Source organism: Pagrus pagrus (genome assembly GCF_965226575.1).
Source record: "Pagrus pagrus genome assembly, chromosome: 2".
NCBI lineage: Eukaryota > Metazoa > Chordata > Actinopteri > Spariformes > Sparidae > Pagrus > Pagrus pagrus.
This window is the reverse complement of record NC_140186.1, coordinates 34,779,424-34,799,821: the sequence shown is the minus strand read 5'-3', so window position 1 is coordinate 34,799,821 and position 20,398 is coordinate 34,779,424. Positions and strand designations below refer to the sequence as shown.

General features: G+C 40.5%; 1 protein-coding gene across 2 annotated transcripts in view; it reads right to left on the bottom strand.

The window, feature by feature from the left end:
- vegfc (vascular endothelial growth factor c) overlaps positions 1–20,398 on the bottom strand; it is a 91,106-nt gene that overhangs the window by 35,649 nt on the left and 35,059 nt on the right. For both annotated transcript variants that reach the window (XM_084341755.1, XM_084341756.1), the window contains exons 2-3: positions 19,287–19,530; positions 16,062–16,252 (exon numbers count right to left, since the gene is read on the bottom strand). In XM_084341755.1, coding sequence (XP_084197881.1) covers positions 16,062–16,252; positions 19,287–19,530 — 435 coding nt within the window. The remainder of the gene's footprint in view (positions 1–16,061; positions 16,253–19,286; positions 19,531–20,398) is intronic.

Sequence of the window (20,398 nt, the reverse complement as noted above, 5' to 3'; positions counted from 1 at the left end):
CATTGTCATCCAGGAAAGCCAGGTCTTTGAAGTGTGGATCAAGCACTGAGGCATAGTGGAGGAGGTCTGGGAGATATGTACAGCGGCCATCATAGTCCTGTCTGAATCGCTCCTTCATCTGGGAAATTACCAGTAGATCACTCACATCAGGCTGGAAATGCCTCTGCAGTGTCATTGAGACGGTGGAGTTTTTCTCCTCACTGAGGAGTGTGGTTGCCACTTTCAGAGGGGCCATCAATTTGATGACCTCTGGGATCAGTGTTATGTCATCCTCTGTCAGACTGACCATAGCTTCCCCCACTTAATCTTCCTTGACAGCAGGATGTTCAACACAGCAGGCTGCTGTTCCCAGAAACACTCCAACATATCAAGGGTAGTATTCCATCTTGTGGAAACATCATGGACCAGCTTGTGGTTGGGCAGGTCTAACTGGGTCTGTATTTCACTTAGAACTTAGGTTGCTTTTGGGCTATTGTGAAAACAACTTTCACCACAAGCTCTGAGACACTGTCCAGCTTCAGGACTTTTTGCAACGGCAGATTCAGAGTGTTTGCGATGCATCGCACATGTGGGTCTTGGCACCAGCTCCAGCCAGTGTCATACTTTTTGTGTTGCCTGTGACTAACGCTGGGCTCTTCAATTTTCCACTCACAGCAAACATCCTGCAGTAAAACTGCTAGATTATTCCCAGTGTGAGCCTTGTTGAACACTCTGGTCTGCAAAACATGGTTTTGTAAAACCCACTTGTCATCAACATAGTGTACTGTTACTGTAACATATGAGTGAGTGGCGCAAGATGTCCAGCCATCCACTATTAGTGCAACCCTGTGGGCATTGCTCAATGACTCGGCTATCCCTCGCTTTACTTTGTCGTAAAGGGCAGGGATTTGTTTCTTTGAGAATAGCTTCCTAATTGGTATTTTGTACCTGTGCTTGAGCTGCTGTGCTTACAGATATGATCAGCCCGCGACATCCAAATCAGCTGCTTTGGACTGAGGAAGCAAAGAACGCCTTCATCTATATTCAGCAAGCACTAGGCAGTGATACATTGTTGCACTGCCCTGACTTTGAAAAGCAGTTTATTCTGCAGACAGATGCTTCAGACCGAGGGCTGGGTGCAGTGCTACTTCAGGGCCCTCCAAAGGATCGTTATCCTGTGGCCTTCATAAGCAGGAAGCTGTATCCACGAGAAAGGCGTTATTCTACAGTGGAGAAAGTAGCAAATACTGCTTGCTTGGGAGGGAGTTTGTCCTGGAGACGGACCACAAGGCCCTGAAGTGACTACAGAAGATGAAGGATGCCAACAGTCGCATAACACGTTGGTACCTAGCCATGCAGCCCTATCAGTTTGAGGTCCATCACATCCCAGGCAGGATGAATGCTATGGCAGACTACCTGTCCCGTTGCCTCAGTGAGAATCCAGAGGAGGGGGAGTGTGTGGTGGCCACACATAGTGACCACCTTTAAGTTAAGTATTTTGTCATTCTTTTTATTTTAAATGATGACACACAGTCTTTTCTTTTTACACATCACATTTATTGACAGTTGTTGATTAATTTGAGTACACGCATTTTGGTTAACAGGTTGTTAATTAACATTTCCTTTGTTTGAGTTGAAACTCACCTTGTGTGTCCGCAGCTCTCCCCAGCTCTGGAAAGGAGGTGGCGCCATCCAAGATGGCCTCTTATAGAAGCAGAGCAGGAAATGGAAGAGGCCACCTTGGAGGTGCCAGAGGGGAGGCTGTCTTTTTCTTTGAGATCTATTTAATTTAAGATGATTAAGAGCTTTAAGTTGACTTCACGATTTGAGTGTTTATATTGAGTATGTATAGGTTTCCATTTGTAGTCTCTGTTCATATTATGTTTTGTTTGCATTATGGAAGTAATGGTTTATGTCTGTTCCCCCCTATTGTCTGTGTTGGCTAGCCAGAGTCTATATAACCCCCACCTATTGTCTCATTTGTTAGGTCAGGTATGTTGAGTTAAGTCGCTGTTTGCTTAAGTTGACCTCAGTTTAAGTGATTAGGGCCCTTATTTAGAGTTGTTTTTTTCCTAATTTCTGTATTTGTACCAATATACTTTTTGGATATTGTTTCTTTAAATTGAGTTTGTAAATAAATTAACATCTTTTTGACATTTACACCTTATGTTCTTGAGCCTGTCCTGCTTGGTCCCTGACAAAAGCCTATGGGATATTTTAATGGGATTTTTGAATATTGTACAAAACAAACTGTGGTTAAAACAAGTTTATGATACTTACATACATTTTGCCCAGCAAGATAATCTTCACAGATGAACACCACTTTAATGAGTTTTGCATAAATGAAAAAGCTAATGTTAGGCTATAAACAGACTACATCATCGTCACATGACTTAAACGTCACCACTACTAAGCGTCTTACTACACAATTACAATACACATTTTCTATAAACCGATCAATGTAAGTTGTTAAGTTAGAGTTAGAATAGTTTTTGGCTAAAGTTGACCTGTAAAGACGGACTAGTGAGTAGATGAGTCTCTGTTTTCTGTGATGACATTTAATGTCCCCGACAACCTCTGTAGTCTCATTTAGACACTTGTTTGCAACTGCCATTTTTAACTCACGTAATATGGGCTGTATGTCTGTCAGCTTGTATTCCAGTTCGTCTGCTCTCTAGTGGCTACAAATTGACTGATACATCTCTACTCTTTACACTTTTTACGCTTTTTACCTCAAGTGGCCTAGCCTTCAGAGTCAGTCACTAAAGGTAGTCCACAAGAAGCCACTATTTCACTCACTCTTACAAGTACCCTTCAGCTTGGAGTTCAACCTGAAGCTTGAAAACACTGCATTCTCTACACAAAATATGAAGGATTGCCACTCGAAGAACAAAAAGAGTATCAAGGAGCTGGGCTTCGGTTTTCACATGGTACTCATGAAGATACTTACACAAGACTGTTGCACAGAAACCCCGAGAGCCACTTCATTCTTTAAGTCACAGAGTTGAACAGCATGAATAGAAACTAATTAGTTTGAATTACGCCTCTTCAAGACCCTTAACAGCTAAAACTGTCTCTCTGCCTCTTGTCCTAATTGGGATATTATTAAAGCTGCAGTCTTTTTGACCTGGTAAATGGTCACCATGGTTACAGAACGCATACAGAGAGCTCTTTAAGATCACTGTGACCACCACTAGGTCTACAAGTGCACCTGCACACATTTCTTAAACTTGTGTTGATGTTTTGTAAAAATCTTTATTCTTACGCCTGTTTCTGAATAAAATGAAGGCCCTGATGTTACGAGAGATCATCTTCCAGCAGAGGATGGGACCTCTCCATACTGCTCCAGTGTCTTTTAAACAAAACACAAACTGCAGTATTGCTGCTGTTTTGTCCTCTACAGCCTAGCAAAAGTGCAGAAATAATTGCAAACCTAAGCTTAGTGACATATTATGGAAACTGGTTGATCCTTGAGGAGACATTAGTATGTTGCAGCAACAAATTATAATAACATACTGCGTGACACAGGAGTGAGGGGTTAATTACAAAACTTTCCGTTGACATCATGGCACACCTTTAGTTTACTGTGGCGTTTGCTGAAGCTGTTAATAAGAATATGTTTTTTTGAGCTGTAAAAAACTCATTTATATGACTGTACTTTGTTGAAACACATTAATGCTGGTGTTAATATTAACATTTCTTGAAAAATTTATAAAGACTGGCATTTTGTGGCCTGAAAATGTCTCAACATGCCACCTGGTCCCCTTTCACTCCAGAGTAATTTGATCTGGATTACCTAAGAAACACATGCTCTTAGCAGGCCTGGAGTATAAGTGGCATGAAACAAAACTGCCTCAAGGCGTTCCGGAGATATCGCTTTCACAAGAATGAGATTGATGGATGGATGGATGGATGGATGGATGGATGGATGGATGGATGGACGGACGCGTTCAACATCTACATCTGTGAAACATTGTCCATCATCTTTGGCTTGAGTTGCGAGACCGAGGACTGCTCGCGATAATTACATAATCACGCGCAACCGCAGTTATAGGTATGTGTTATAAACACAACAACACGAAGTGTTCCCAACCGAAGGATTAGAAGAAGAGTGTTTTATTTTGAAAATTAAACAAATGTTATGTTGTTGTTTCGGTGTGTGACTTCCTGTCTGCTCTGTGCTGAATTCGGCTGAATTGCTGCGCCGTGCTCTGGCATCCGGAGCAGATACGCAACGCAGCGGAGCCAGTGGAAGTGAACACATAGACTAGAGTGAAACCTATTAAACTCCTCTGCCGTGGTGGAGCGTAGCCGGACCGGACACGTATCTGGTAAAATTTAGCCGTTAGGTCCAAGCTGGGTTAGCTAAGCTCTTATCCCTGCTCTCTTCCTCTCTTTCTAGAGCAGAAGCACCACCCGCTCTTGGTCACGCTGGAAGTGTGGCCAGAAAGTGCTCAGTGCAGTTATTGTCCCAAGGTGTATAGTGGAAAATCATTTTCTTCCTTTGATTTGAAATTTAATGGGTAAAGTGCCCAAAATGGAAAACTCACTAAAATTCTAATTTTGGCCTGGTAATGATGAAAAAGGAATGGTCAGAAGACTATCAAAAAGATAAGGATTTATTATCTGGCCATCAGTGGTCAAGATAACGTGCTGTGGACAGCACCGTTGGAAAGAAGAGCAGACCAGCCACTGTGGACAGTGGGTGCAAAAAGGGGGCTAGTCAGGAAAAAAATAATCTCTTATACAGCATAAGTGAGGCATTGAAGGTAACACGCATGACAGCGCAGGTGCTGAACTAGATCCTTAAACAGAGAACCACCAGACAGACATAAACGCTTAAAAATACTTAGTCAGTTTTATAGTAAATTACAGTTTAGCACAACTTCTATTATCTGCTAACTGTTGAAACCTCTCAACACCTGCCAGCTGCTTCAAGACACTGCCAAAACAAATCAGCACAATGAAACTTTGGGAATGACGCCCAGCCACATTTGAGTCCTCACCTTCCATACATCCATTTTGACACAAATTATTTGCAAAGAGCCATTAGAATTCAGAAGAACTGTTGAGTGTCTATCTAGTCTGCCACAATTTGAGTGATTTACGATGTAGCCGACGTTAGTCTCCAAACTCTGGCCAGAGGTCTGAGACTGCAGCCAATAACAGCAGTTAGAAAAAAGTAGTGGAGTGAAAGAATGTCTTGTGGAACCTCAAATGACTGTGGCTCAGCACCCTGTCTTGTCAACACTGCCAGGAGAAAACCTCTCATCTTCAACCTCGGCCTCCTTTCTTCTGACCTCAACTAAATATAATCCAAGAACCATTGAAACACTGTTGTCCAATATTCAAAATATATGTGTAGACAATGCAGCAATACAAATGCTACTTTACTCCTCAACAACCATCTCAGTCTTTGCAGTCAAAAGACAAACTATGAATGATAGTAAGCATCCACCTGATACACTCTATCACTGTATTTTTTATTTTATTTTTTTCTAACAGACTCAGCTAAAATATATGAATTAAATCAACATGGTAGTCACATTACTGGCCTGCTCTACAGATTGTTTTCTAGTGTTAGCATGAACATTATGTAAAGTCATAGCCAGTGTGCATGGTCTAGTGACGCATGTATACTCACACTCACACATATGACTATACACACAAAAATGCTTTTGCACATGTAGGTCTACAAAAACACATACACAGCCAAACACTCAGCCACACTCCCTGCACAGCACACTTCCTGCTCTGACTGAAATCAGCTTAACAGATCATCGAACAAAAGAACTATCAGCCCAGACTGTCACTGCCAGTTCATTAAGCTAAACCTGAAGGGAAATGAATAAAGCAGCTGAGCTGAAACAATAAGCTGTAACACACTATAAGCCAGTCCATTAACAACAGCTCCCTGGAAATGAACTAACCAGCTGAAAGAAATCACCCTCTGTTTCAAGGTGCAGCTGACTGGTGATTGAGGCGAACGTCAATAATACATTATATCACATGGAGCTGGTGGTTGGAATGACTGTATGGTATTTAAAAGTGTAATTGTAAAAATATGATACGACCGTAATTCGAAGAAAGCTCTGAAAATATAGGGGTTAGCATAGCACCAGAGGAACCGACAACTGCTGCTCTTTGCTAGGTATCTTTGGCTGTCGCTTCCAGCTGCCGTTGGCTAGTTGGCCTAGTTAACCCTGATGCTAAGTGCCCCTATTAGTGAAAAAGAAAGAAACTTGAATTCAGAAGGTGTATGGTTGTAGCTTGTTTCACTATTTCGTAGGGAAAATAGGTGTAAAAATGTTTCCTTTCTTGACATTATGTGAGTTTTTATTTTTATTTATTACACCAAAAGCTGATAGAGGTTATAAACTTGCTGCTCACATACATGCCCCAGCTAAAACTACAGGGGCTATCAGACTATCCCTCTTGATGTACAAAGTGGTATTATGAGAAAGGACGGCTGGGGTATGCTAACTTCAGTAGACATCTCTGCAACATAGACATCTACACCATTGTTTCGTCATATGTTTTTTGAGAAAGTTAGTTTATTTTTTGGATGATTTAAGATAAAATTTCTTGCCGTATTTTACCTTAAGGCTGCAATAGGCCGACATGTTTTCACTGCCAAATAGTCAAATAGAGCAGCTTGGTCAGTACCCTTAAGCTTTAAACTATTGATACTCAACCTACTCCTAGCATCAGTTTTGCAGGTGTAAGGCTCTGCTGTCAACTTAGCAATAATACATTTGCAACACTCTGTGAGACTTTCAAAATAAAGCCTGCTGAGAAGCTTAAGTTATGTCACTTTAAAGTCTGCATAGGGAGGAGGATGGGAAGGGATGGTTGGGTCAAACAAGCACAGGACTGTCTGTTCCTGGTACACTGCAACAATCATGTTGTTTTGAGAACAGTACAGTACAGTATAGTATACGCAAATACATAAGGTCACAATAAGAAGATTATGCTGAGACTCTTTTGTTCCCAGATTGTCAGCAATTATTTTTTCCAGTAAAACAGTCAAATATGAATGGTTAAAAAGTCATTCACAGGCACACTCAATTTGGAGTTAATGTAGCCCAAGACACTTCAGCCCTATTAAGACGTCTATGGCACTCGATCTAAAGCCCAAAGCGCTAGTGCGTTAAGGGCGTGTCCAAGTCCATTTTGCTGGTTAAACGGTGGATAATCAGCAAAGTGCGGCGCAAAGAGGTTGTATTTAAACTCTGAATTAGTCATTAGTTATGGTCGGAACATAAATCAAACCGATCTGACTGTCGTCTCCCATTCCCTTTAAGAGCCAGGTACACCAGTACCTGGCACATATTACATATTACACAGTAGAACTTGTCTTCACTAAGGGAAAGAGATGTGATCCTCAGCTACTGGACCCTCTGCCCTGCCGAGGGCACTACACTAAGGTGCGCTGTTGCTGCGTCTCTCTGTGTGTGTGCGGATCTCAGTCCGTGGATCAGGCGCGCCTGACCACACCTCACTTTAAGACCAACCTTCCCAGGGGTGCACAGGTGGGAGCAAGTACATTTGTTATTTACACAACGTGGGCGCTGGGCATGAAAATGACAACTGTGTCGGTCTGAAACAAGTAGTGGCTTTGTGCTGAGCATAAGATAGAGCCCTCTGACATGTAGAGTGCAGGGACAAAAGATCAAACCACCAACCTTCTGATTAGTGGAAGAACATTTCAGGAAGACCCAATTTGTAAACTTGTTTAAAGGGGATGAAAGTCCAGAGTGTGTTTTGCCATGCTTACAATGTATCATAAAGTATTCTATCAAATCCCACCCTGTATTCATGTGTGCCAAAGGTGCACCTCAGGAGTGTCGGGTGAGTGTAGCCAGGAAATTTCATTGAATGGTCATGAATTCATCAAATTAAATTCTTCCTGTTACATTATCACAAATTGTGTAATGCATCTTCATCATGTGCATAGCTGTGTTTGAAAGGACTCTGTTATGTTATTGAGGCATGTCCTCACTGTGTACTAACGTTTTGCACTCAGCTGTTCAGCCAGCTGCAGGAAGACGTCATACTGGCTGATTTTCTCCCTCAGAAAATGTTTATAGGAAACATGTGCACTGATATCTTCAACATCCAAGATTTCTGAAAAACACTGCAGGTCAACAGCAACCAGCAGCAGCAGCACTTACTGTACAGCAGGGTAAACAAACACAGCATCTCATCCAAGATATCAACACCAAACTACTGCTCACATGCCACAGCTATTCCATGTGAGACGTCTCACACCCTGTTTAAGGGTTTATGCTCAACTGACTGATGGTTTTCACAACAGTGGTGTTGAATCATGAACCAAATCTTTGTTTATGTGCCCTGGGTGGCAAGTCTCTCATGCTTTGCCCATTGCTCCCAAAAGAACACGATTTCCATCTATTTCTATAAAATTTTGTAGAATATTTTATGGGTTTTTTTATGAGAATTTTGTTAATAATATTCTTACTTTGGACATTGTGTTTACATATGAGTAAGATGACCTGGCTTTAAAACATTTGATCTGGGAATCAACCCAACAACACTTTGACTAGACAGCCACTCATAAAGTCTATACAACAAGTTGCTTGTGTTCAATATTAACCTGCTAGTTTGTTTTCCTACCAGTATTGTATTCACTAACCATGAGTGCCTGTCTGAATATGAGTTGGAAAAAAAAAATCTCATTAACATACATCTTTCATTCATTACAGAGTATGGAAATCACTTAGTGGTTTGGATATGTTCCAAAACAATACCACACATTCACCATGTGGACAGCATCATACTTCCTTTTTAACTATTCCTGGCCTCTCTGGATATCTGTCTGACAGAATGAAGGTAATGACATACACAGGTGCATTCATGATCCATAATTTGGAAATATGGAATAAAGAACATGTTTGTGGTTCATGGGAGGGGCTATCATTTCATAATGGATGATCATCATAGAAATATTTTGTTACTGTCTGTCCTGTCCCTTATTCTGGATCTACACTGCTTTTACATTTTTGTACCATGGTCTGGCTGAAAACTTGATTCTGATTGGCTTCAGGGCATCAATTAACTCCCGATATGGACAGCTCTGCAACTAGTGAAGTATTTGTAGTGAAACTGTCTGTTCCAATATAGTTATAGATATTCTGTATCTAATCTGAATGTTATTTCCAACACTCAGTGTTCACTGCATCATCCTCTGAGCACCACAGGCTGGCGCCTGTAACACACAAGCAGCAGGAAGTAGCTTACACCATCCCTCTGAACACAAGCGATCATCTCACATCCCATTCACTATTCAACTCTCTACTTCAGTACACATGGACTATCACTTGTTCGTGAAAATCTTGATAGTGATTTGGGGACAGTGACATGGCTAACTAGCCAGTCTTGTTGTTAAACATACTGTCAAAACAATGTATATTTACACATTGTCAAATGTACGCAATGTTGACTTTGAATGGTGCTAGCCATCATCATGACGTTAGCTTCCTGAATTATAGCCTAGCTGAGCCAAGGGGTTCTATGAGATGAGTCGAATCAAAGGTTCTTCTTAGTTACGGTACTAGTAGTAAACAAAGTTTCCACTGCATAAGAACCATAAGAACCTGGGATTGTAATGATCGTTCTGGCTATTATTCATACCCTGAGGTGTTGCCAGGGAAGCTAACAAATGGCTAGCCTACGATCAAACACCACCAAAACATTCCCATCAGCCGCACTGAATCCCTGCAAAATCCATTTAATATTATTATTTTTTTATTTTATATTATACATTACATATTTTATATTACTGATTAATATTATATTATATAAATACTGCATGTTTGTGTATATGCACACATATGTCTCTTTCCCCTACATATTCTTCATGTCAGACTTTGACAGACTTTTGATTAATAGAAGGTATATATGTAACTATTATACTTAGCACAAGTCCCAAACGTGTACAGTCTAGATTTCTTATGCCATTTTTCCAGCAGCACTTTTGGCCGTGCCACGTCAAACTGAGCAGCGCTGATTTGCTTTTCCTCACCAGTTTTACTGCGCCGAGTTGAGTCGCTTGACCTGCTCTGGAGTAGGGCCAAGCCATGGCTGCCCCGCCTCCAGGCAAGCTGCAGTGACGTCTCACGACTGCAGCCAACCTGTAACAAGCACCCGTCTCCCCCTCAAATCGAAACTCAACTCATGTCTGTGCAGGAAACCTGAGAGAAAGATGTTTCTAAAAGTCAGTGTGTTGAGCTCTCTGTACTTTTGTAGTTTCTAACTGAATCTCTTTACTTTCTCTTGTCCTGTTTGTTCTTTCAAACATCTGCTGTGTTTTACTGTTTCATCGTGTTCACTTTCAGCTGGTTCAGGAGTCATGTTTAGTTACTGCTGCTGAAAATAAGTTTCCTGTAATGCTGCAGAATAGAAGCTTTTAAATGACTAAATAACACAGGCTTTTATTGATAAGAAGTTATAGTAAATGAAACGTGTTTGTAACTGTATTAGCGGAGCCACTTTGTTAGCAGGGATTCTTTGACTATACTGCAGGGATTGAGAAAAGAGCATGATTCTTTTAAGACACACCTTCAAGCAGGTACACCAGTTGTGATGGAGATGCAAAATCCCTGCTGCGCCGAGTCAAACCAAGTGGAGCCAGGGAGTGGCAGATGTAATGAAAAAACGGCATTAATCTAGCATTTTTGCTTTTGAGATACAAAATTTAAATATCTTCAAATTTACACAAAAACATTTTAACAAGGCTGAAATTCAAACCCTGTTTGCAATTCTCAAAGCCTTACCACTACAGGGGGCACCAAATGGCAGCTCGTGGACTGCTCAAAATGGGTTGAGTAAATTCAATTGGCCAGTTTGAGTTAGTATTTTGCTCTGTGTAAATTTCGGCCTTATGTTGGGACTAAAGGGCATGGAGATCAAAATGACCACAGCAAACTGATAATTTTGCCGGGAACAGTGCCATCCTGCTTTTTCACAAAACCCACTTGCTTTGTACTGAAGCAGTCAAGCAGATCATCTGCAAATCAACTGTGTAAAGTGTCCTCAACGGTTTGCTTGTTACATAGCCATTATATTAATTATATTAAAAATCTCTAAATTAAATTATATTTGATTTATTGCTACAGTGACACATAAAGCAACTTTAAGGGCCAGTTTAAACATGCTCAGTCGAATCATATTCATCAGTGATTCATGGTCACACACAGGGCAGCGTCAGGAAGAGCCACTCACTGAGAGGGAAAACTCAGCCTGACCACACACACACAAATACACACAGTACTCCTCTGGTCAGACCACATGACAGTACCACACACACACACACACACACACACACACACACACATACACACAGTGTTTGGCGAGTTATGTTCAAAATGCAAAATATTACATATTACTAGTTACCTTCATTTTAAAGCTATACATTACTTTACAATATTAATGTAATAGTCTGCTTAGAGTAATAAATTACTTATTACAGTACTTTTTAGTTACTTTCAAATAAATGCCCAAATAACGTCTATAGAACAATTAAATAGCAGAGATCTTTTTAAATAAAGGAATGGAGATAGAAATAAATATTTTTAATTGTAGGCTTAGTCATATGACAGACAATAGACCTATACCTTCTATAATGTGGCCTTTATTAACATGACAAGACAAAAACCCCCTTTTCTATGCCTTTTCATTTTAAGGAATGCATGGACATACTGTATGTGGTTCAAGAATGTAAATTAAAGTACGCTCAGAGGATTAGGCTTCATCATTAGACCTACGAAATACAGCTCATTTCAGTCACACAGAGACTGAACAAAGAACTTACCGGCTCAGCTGTATTAAACACTATATTAATATGATCATGTTGGTGCGGATGGGTTCTTAAAAAAGCAACAATAAACGGTTCACTTTGGTCGGTAACGCGGATTGTAACGCATTACATGACATAACTGTAGTAATATATTACTGAAATATTATTAGATAAGTGTTCTATTACTCTGTTACCGCTAAAAGTAATATATTACTGTACTGTGTTACTTTTGTAATGCGTTACCCCCAACCCTGCACACAAACACACATACACACACTGCTGAGAGATATGTGTGAACTTAAACAGCTGTTCTGTTCATCCAAGTCAGTGCGCTTACATGCACTAACCAGGTTACTCTGAGAAACCAGGAAACAGATAATCAGAGAGTGTCAGACAGGAGGACATGCAGACAGACAGAACAGAGTCTCACATGTAAATGTGTCTATATCTACGAGACAGTCAAAGTCATGGTAAGTTCAGAGGTGGAAGACGTCTAGAGGCTAATTTGTGTTAGTTTCCGTTGCAATGTCATTTTAAATATGCAGATGTATCCCTCGTTTAAATGTGTGGGACCCACAGTATTGTTGGGCATATTAATGGACAATGGACAGTGTACACCCCCCCACTCTGATGTACTATTGTGTTTTTATTTTGTTCATTCATAAACTGATATGTTCATGTGCAAAAGCAACTAAAATATTTTAGGAGGTAAATTTGTGGTTATAATGAGTAAGGCTCACACAGGCACTTTGGGCACCAGAGGTCCATTGTTTATGGCTCAGGGCGTGTATGTTGTTCAGTCAACGTTAACAACCTACAGTATGTAGCCACGTTGTGCTGATGTACCTGTGTTTCTGTATTTCCAGGTGAGCAAAAGTGATGAAACGATGTATAAACGTAGCGACACAAATGTACAATGAGTGTGTAAGAGTAACGGACCGTCGGTAATGCAAATACGAGGATTATATCAGAGTTTTGCATGTTAAACAAGTGTTAAACAGTGCTTCATCGAGTACTTGGCTAATGAGGAAAGCAGGAGTGTAACCACCTGTAGCCCGCTAACATATTAGCGGTGTGAGTGTGCAGAATATTATCAGTGCTTATGTATTTTGAGCATTGTATTAAAAGCGGACATTTTTAAAAGCGGACATGTAAACGTTTATAGCGCATATCATTCAGTCAACGTTAACAGCCTGCAGTATGTAGCCACGTTGTGCTGATGTACCTGTGTTTCTGTATTTCCAGAGAAAGACAGTAAAGGGATTTATTTTAAACTCATGCACGCCTGGAAGTGTCTCCAAGTGTGCAACATACGACAGCTAAGACATCAGCTCATTGGGAACAGAGTCTGTAGGTGTTTACAGTACATTTAAATGCACTGATGGTGGCAGCAAACACATACGTAGGATTCCCATGAAAATTCAGAACAGATGCTTATCATTACCAGAGGATGAATCTAAACTACATGCATCTAATTTTTCATCCAGCACCACCAACAAACAGGTCAAAATTTCCATTTGTCCAACTCTTAGCGATAAATGATAGTAGGGGTGTTACGCTAAATGTATTTGTCCTAAACCATCACAAAGACGTTGCAGTTCGGTGCATGCATACGAAGAATACGTGTGACTGTCACACTATGGCCAGTGCATATGTCAATGGGAGTGTTACTATTCTGATCCACACTTCAACCCAGTAAGTGGCAGTAATGCACCTAAAAGCTATTCTCGCCACTATTAAACAACAAAAGAAGAAAGAGGGAAAAAAGGAAAAAGATGAAGACACTAGGTGCTTCCCATTTCTCTTTTTTGTCCTTTGCTCGGTCCTCGCTTGAATCAGAAGCTGTTCGTGTACGCCATCTTGCAGGCCATCCCAATTCTACTATTTGTGCTCAAAGGACCACAAACAACTTTTTTCATTCACTGGAAACATTTTTCTCATCATGGTCTGTTTTAAACACGTGAGGCTGATCATTCCTGAGCGTCGTCTTTCATGTGTTACATCATTTCAGTTTCCCTGAAACATTTAGTCTAAAGATAGCTTCCAGTGTCCAGAAGACACCATAATCACATTCTGTGTTATTAAATGATGATTTGACAATCAGAATATCACTGAATACAGAGGCAAATAATGAATAAAAGTGCAGTTTGAACTTTAAGGTTGTGGGTTCACAGAAAAATCCAGAAGAAGTTTAATGTGTATAACAGAAGCTTCGTTTGCAGAAAATGGATAATCAGGATATCAGCAGGAGCATCATTCCCAACATGTCCAATGAGTGATAAAACTGTGAGAATGAAACAGGAACTGAACTCAGACCACAAAACCTCTGGTGATGTGGTCAACAGAGGTTAGGCGAATGTGCTTTGTGTATGTGTTCAATGATGCATCTGTCTGATCGTATTTGCTGTAGATGGATGGTTAAATAATGTCACACGATCAGTCATACTGCAGGCTCTCATTTGCAAGTGCACTGATTGCGTGCCAGTCTCCGACAGGCTATACCTGGCATTTATTCAGTTGATTGCTCTTGTAAGTGCGCCAGATTGGTGCCAATTATTGTCATGTCTGTATTGTAGCTAATGCACAGCTTTGCCTCTCCTTGTTATAAAACAACGTGCATCCAAACAACTTTAGCCAATGCAACCTCCTATGTCAGTGTTGCTTTATGAATACTATAGCGTATCGGATTGTCAAAAATTGTTAAGTGTGTGCATGTGTGTGTTGTCATGTAGGCTATAGACTGATTGTCTTGGCTTGCATCCATGAAATATTGTAATGTTATAGGCCTACTGCATATTGAGAAAATTTAGATCGGTATTGCGCAACAATCGGGAGATGGGGACCCCCCCGAATATTGATGGGTATTTCGCACACTGACTTTAATCACGTAAATGTCTGAACTGATTACACTTAAACTGCAGACACGCGTTTGATTTTCAGTATGTTTGACACAGGTAGGCCTGTATACATGGACACTGCAGGAAATCTGTGGATCGGGCGGTCCAGGTCATAGAACTAAACATTGTGATTGATATCAGATGGGCTGCTGGTGCATGAAATAATATGTCATTAATGAGGAAAACATTACATTACCTGCACTATAAGAAACGATGCAAGTGCGTCTCTCTGTTAACAGAGCTGTGTGCAATTACGCACGCCGCAAATCAGTTTAACTTTATTCATTATTTAAATCTCTCGACAAGTTTAAGTTCTGTTTCATAATTTAAATATATACAGATAATGTCATTTTTGGCAATAATTCATCTGGTGTCTCTACAGCTGTTGAAGCCGACTGACAGCTGATCCAACTGTGATCAGCTGCAGCCGTCATCAGAAACGGACGTCTCTTCACGTGACGCTGCAGAGGAAAGGGCCTCTCATTTGTCTTAAAACAGATTTTCCCCGTCCTCTCTCCTCCTGTGGTTTCCTAATGTCTCTGCGAATCTTCGGTGGGCAGGAGTAAGACGCAAGGAAAGGAGGCAAGTGAGGGAAACGTGGAACCAATTTAGGAGAAATGAGAAGTACCCACTGTGTACGTGCCATTTCCCTTATTAGTCATTTCCTCACTCCTCAGAACATCGCTGATACCATCAACAGAGCATCAGTGACATCAGTGAAGTGAGATGTCTGCACAGAGCCCAAAGGATACTAAAAGACAACACCCACACAGTGTAACATAACAACCCTGTGTTATAGACTGTTAAATGAACCTTGAACCTCGAAGTTAAGCACATATGGACATGGTCATGTCATGGGCTTCAGACAGAATGTGGTTTGCGCTGCATTAGCCGCAGGGTTCAGCGCAGTGCTGCACCCAGAAGGCCAACATTGAAATTTGGGAGCAAGCCCGCTGAGTGGTGCATTGGGCAAGGCGCGCAACTTTGCTCACTGCAGCAAAAAACGCCATGTTGTGGTGCAAGCCTTTGGAAAGAGAGGATTTCAGAGCGTGGTGGTGCTGATGTCGCTTTTTGGCTGAAAGGCCCATCACACTGCAGTAGTACTGTAAACACACTTTAATGTGTAAAATGACCCTTTAATTAACTAAGACATTTTTAAATGAGCTGTTGTTTGCTAGTTACATTAGCTACATGACAGGAAAAGTAGAGTTAATCCAAAACAAATGGCTCCAAGGTGAAAACAGTGGTAAAATATTATATCCCCATTCTATAAGTTCATTATATATAATACATATTGAATAAAATAAATCAAAATATACTATAATAATATAAAAATAATAGCAGGAGGAGAAAAGGAATGTGCTTACAGTTTTGCTGAGGTAACCCGTGGAGATATTTCTGCATTGTTTGTCTTCAGAGTGGCAGCACCCTCCACATCTGTAGACCGACACACATGGTGGTTTATAGAAGATGTTGGTAGGAGCCCCGAACTCCCTGCCCACATCGACACACACTTCCCTGGGCATGCACTGAGTCTTCCTCCATTCCACCTCTATACCTGCATACACACAGAAAGTAAGACCAACACCACAGCCATGAACAGGTCTTTTTTCTCAGCTGCTATACACATGGATGGCAATGCACAAAGGCAGAGGGGCAAACATATATGATGTATAAATGTTTATATTATAAGTGAATATAAGTGTTCAAGGTCAAGTCTGAGGTCTTTACCAAACTGTCAGAATTACTAAGGTGGAGTCGATGTGATCTGCCATGACTGATTACAGTATAGTATGCCAAATTGATTCATCCTAATACATCTTTCCATGTACTACCCTGCATGTGTAGGCACACATATACCAAACTACACCCTCTGAGCACACTGTGTACAGAAAATATGATTACACAGTGAGCAGGGCTAAATAGGGCAAATAGGACAAAAACTGTGCCTAGAGTCGACCTCTGTCAGCAACCTCAATGATCAAATCAAATCAAATCAAATTTTATTTGTATAGCCCAAATTCACAAATCAGTTTGCCTCAGAGGGCTTTACAATCTGTACAGAGACGACACCCTCTGTCCTTCGACCCTCGATTCGAGTGAGGAAAAACTTGCCCCAAAAAAAAGCCCTTTTAACAGGGAAAAAAATGCGGAACAGATGCTTTTTCTACTGAGAGGTGCTGGTAGTAATGGTTCATCTCAATTCTAACAATGATTCAGCAAATTAGTAAAGACAACAGTTGTTTATAAGCAGAGTGAAATAATATGCTCGTTCGTAATGGAATGTCGGCTGCCAGTCAAGGACCTCTTCATGCATGCAGCTGAAGAGCTCTGCTGAGAAGATTTGACATAATGATAAGCAACAGCAAAGTAGACAAATACCACCGAAAGTGGCAAGTAAATATGAGTAAATCCTCTAAATATAGGCGACTGACTCCTTTACCATTGCCAGGAGAAGAGTTTGCCTTTCTGTATTTTATTTCCATGTGTGTCACAGTCCGCATCACAAACGCACGGGAAAAACAGGGAACATTAGAAACAGCAGATTATACACCTCATCAGACTACATCCAGACTACATCCAGACTACATCCAGAAGACATTGAACTTATCTTAAAAAGTCTTGAGCAGTAACATTCTCAATAAGAAACGTAATACTTTTCCTCCACCTGAAAAGGGTCTTGTGCTTTCATCAAAGCCGACCAGAGCTGGAGGTGATAAACAACCATGACTACTGCAGTCATGTGACCCAGGAGTGAATGCTGATTGTACCCATTCACATGCTAGTAACTCCTTGTTTTACTTTGTGGCATTCAGTACAACCATGACCTTTTTAACTTTACTGAATCCATAAAAAGTCATTCCTAGACATGAATGCACCTTCACATATGTATGTAAACTGTAATTATGGCAAGATCCTCTTACATGCATTTAAAGGGGAACAGCTTCATCTTTAATTTAGTGAGCTTTTGTAATTAATAACATTTCATCTTTGTATTATACAGTGATTCTAAGTACTCTAACTGTATCGTAGGCAACTGGACTTATTTCAGATTCTGTAAGACGTTTCACCTCTCATCCATCTTCAGCTCTAACTAACTGGAGGGGAGTTGCAGGCTTTTAAACTCTGTGTGGGAGTGTCCTTACAGAGTTGTTAAGGACACATGTGAGCTCTGAGTTTCAGAGACATTAGGGCCACTTGTGGGTCGTTGACCCAACCGGTCTTCATGTGGGATGTTAGGGCTAGGTGAGCCCAGGTGTGAATGGTTGTTAAGCTGTCTGGGGAGAGAACTCAGTACTGCATTGTAGGTGGGTGATAGGTAATGTCTTAGGCCACCTCCTCTGTTCAAAGACGGTCGTTCCAGTTTGACATAGATGGATTCTTTTACTCCTCTTTCAAACCGTCTGTCTTCTCTGACCAAGATGTTTACATTGTTGTCCTCAAAGGAATGATTTGTCTCCTTCAGATGTAAGTGGACAGCAGAGTCTTGACCTGAGGAGTTGGTCCTCCTGTGTTGTGCCATTCCTTTATGTAGAGGTTGTTTTGTCTCCCCAATGTACAAATATGTGCAGTCCTGGCTGCATTGAACAGCATAAACTCCATTACTCTGTTTATGCCTGGTGATCATCAGAACCCTAAGGTGAAGGTGATTAGAGGTGAACCGTCTTCAAAGAAAAGTCCAGTTGACTACGATACAGCACTTAGAATTACCATTACCTGAATGACTGAGAACCTTCATCAACATTATACAGAGATGTTCATTCAGGGGAGGCAGTGCATCAAGAAATCCAATCCAAGAAATGTTGAGATTACATGATAGTTGTATCTTTTGAAAATTTCTTCATATTCATAATTCACCATTTTATGATTTTTATCTAATTATAAATGATTCATTATTTGATTTATAATAATTTTTCTCAAGATTACACATACTCCAGTAAAACTAAAAAGCTGTTTTAAAAGTAGTATGATCCTTTATCCACAACAGGCAGAATCTATCTGTGCATCGGCCCAACCCAGTCACCAGAATAAAATGTTGGTACTGTAGTAAACATTTCTGCAAACCACTGATACATTTAAAGCCCTAGCAGCACGGTACATTTGTAGGTGCTGCTAGGGCTAGGGCGGCTAAAGCAGTAACCCCGGTGGCAAACTATATTTCAACATTTGTAACCTTGACACCACTGAATATTTTTAGGGAGACTTTGGGACATCTCTCGTCCTTTTTGTGGCGACCAAACCAGGTATTTTAATCCAAAACATGATCTTTTCCTCACCTTCACCATGTGGTTTTTGTACCTGAACCTAACCAGGAAATGAGTCAGCTAAATAAATAATACTCAATCATATACTGTTAGTACTGAATCTCTAAACATGTTACTTTTGTATTCAAAACAGGAGCCCTGATTATCTGAGATGACTACATCTACATTTTACAAGTAAGGCTTAGACAGAAAAAAACACTCTGAGCTTGATGTGAATTAACAACCCTTAAGAAACCCTTAAAACATTTTCTGAAACCAAAGCAAACACCAACATCTCAAAGAAAAAAGAACCTGAAAAAATAAAATTAAAACAAAGTGCAAACATACTTTTCAGTAGATCCAAGTTGAGGTAGGCAGCAGCAAATGTTTGCTCCTCTGTATCAGCCTGTGGCCTAAGTCGGCGAGGCTGTGGCGACTGAGAGAGCCTGGAGGCTGAGGAGGCAGCGGCAGCAGAGAGTTTAGATCTGCATTTCAGAGCGGCCCAGTATGAAGGATAGATGAGACTCATCAGTTCATCAACACTAGAGGCTGAACGCAACTTCTGCTCCATGTCTGGCTTTGGTGGAGAGTCCTGAAAGAGACAAGAGACACCGTCACTGAAAGTACTGCTGTTACTTAGTCACCAGTAGTCTCACGACTTTACCACAACATTTCTCAGTCAAGGCCAAGTTCGAGTTAAGACCAACAAGTCTGTAATTAAGACAAAGAAGTCTGGAACCAAGACAAACAAGTCTGGAGTTAAGACAAACAAGTCAGGAAATAAGACAAACAAGTCAGAAGTTAACACAAACAAGTCAGAAGTTAACACAAACAAGTCAGGAAATAAGACAAACAAGTTTGGAGTTAAGACAAACAAGTCAGGAATTAAGACAAACAAGTCTGGAATTAAGACAAACAAGTCTGGAGATAAGACAAACAAGTCTGGAATTAAGACAAACAAGTCAGGAATTAAGACAAACAAGTCTGTTATTAAGACAAGCAAGTCAGGAATTAAGACAAACAAGTCAGGAGTTAAGACAAACAAGTCAGGAGATAAGATAAACAAGTCAGGGGATAAGACAAACAAATCTGGAGATAAGACAAACAAGTCAGGAATTAAGACAAACAAGTCTGGAATTAAGACAAACAAGTCTGGAGTTAAGACAAACAAGTCAGGAATTAAGATAAACAAGTCAGGAGTTAAGATAAACTAGTCAGGAGATAAGACAAACAAGTTTGGAGTTAAGACAAACAAGTCAGGAATTAAGACAAACAAGTCTGGAGTTAAGACAAACAAGTCTGGAATTAAGACAAACAAGTCTGGAGATAAGACAAACAAGTCTGTAATTAAGACAAACAAGTCAGGAATTAAGACAAACAAGTCTGTTATTAAGACAAGCAAGTCAGGAATTAAGACAAACAAGTCTGTTATTAAGACAAGCAAGTCAGGAGTTAAGACA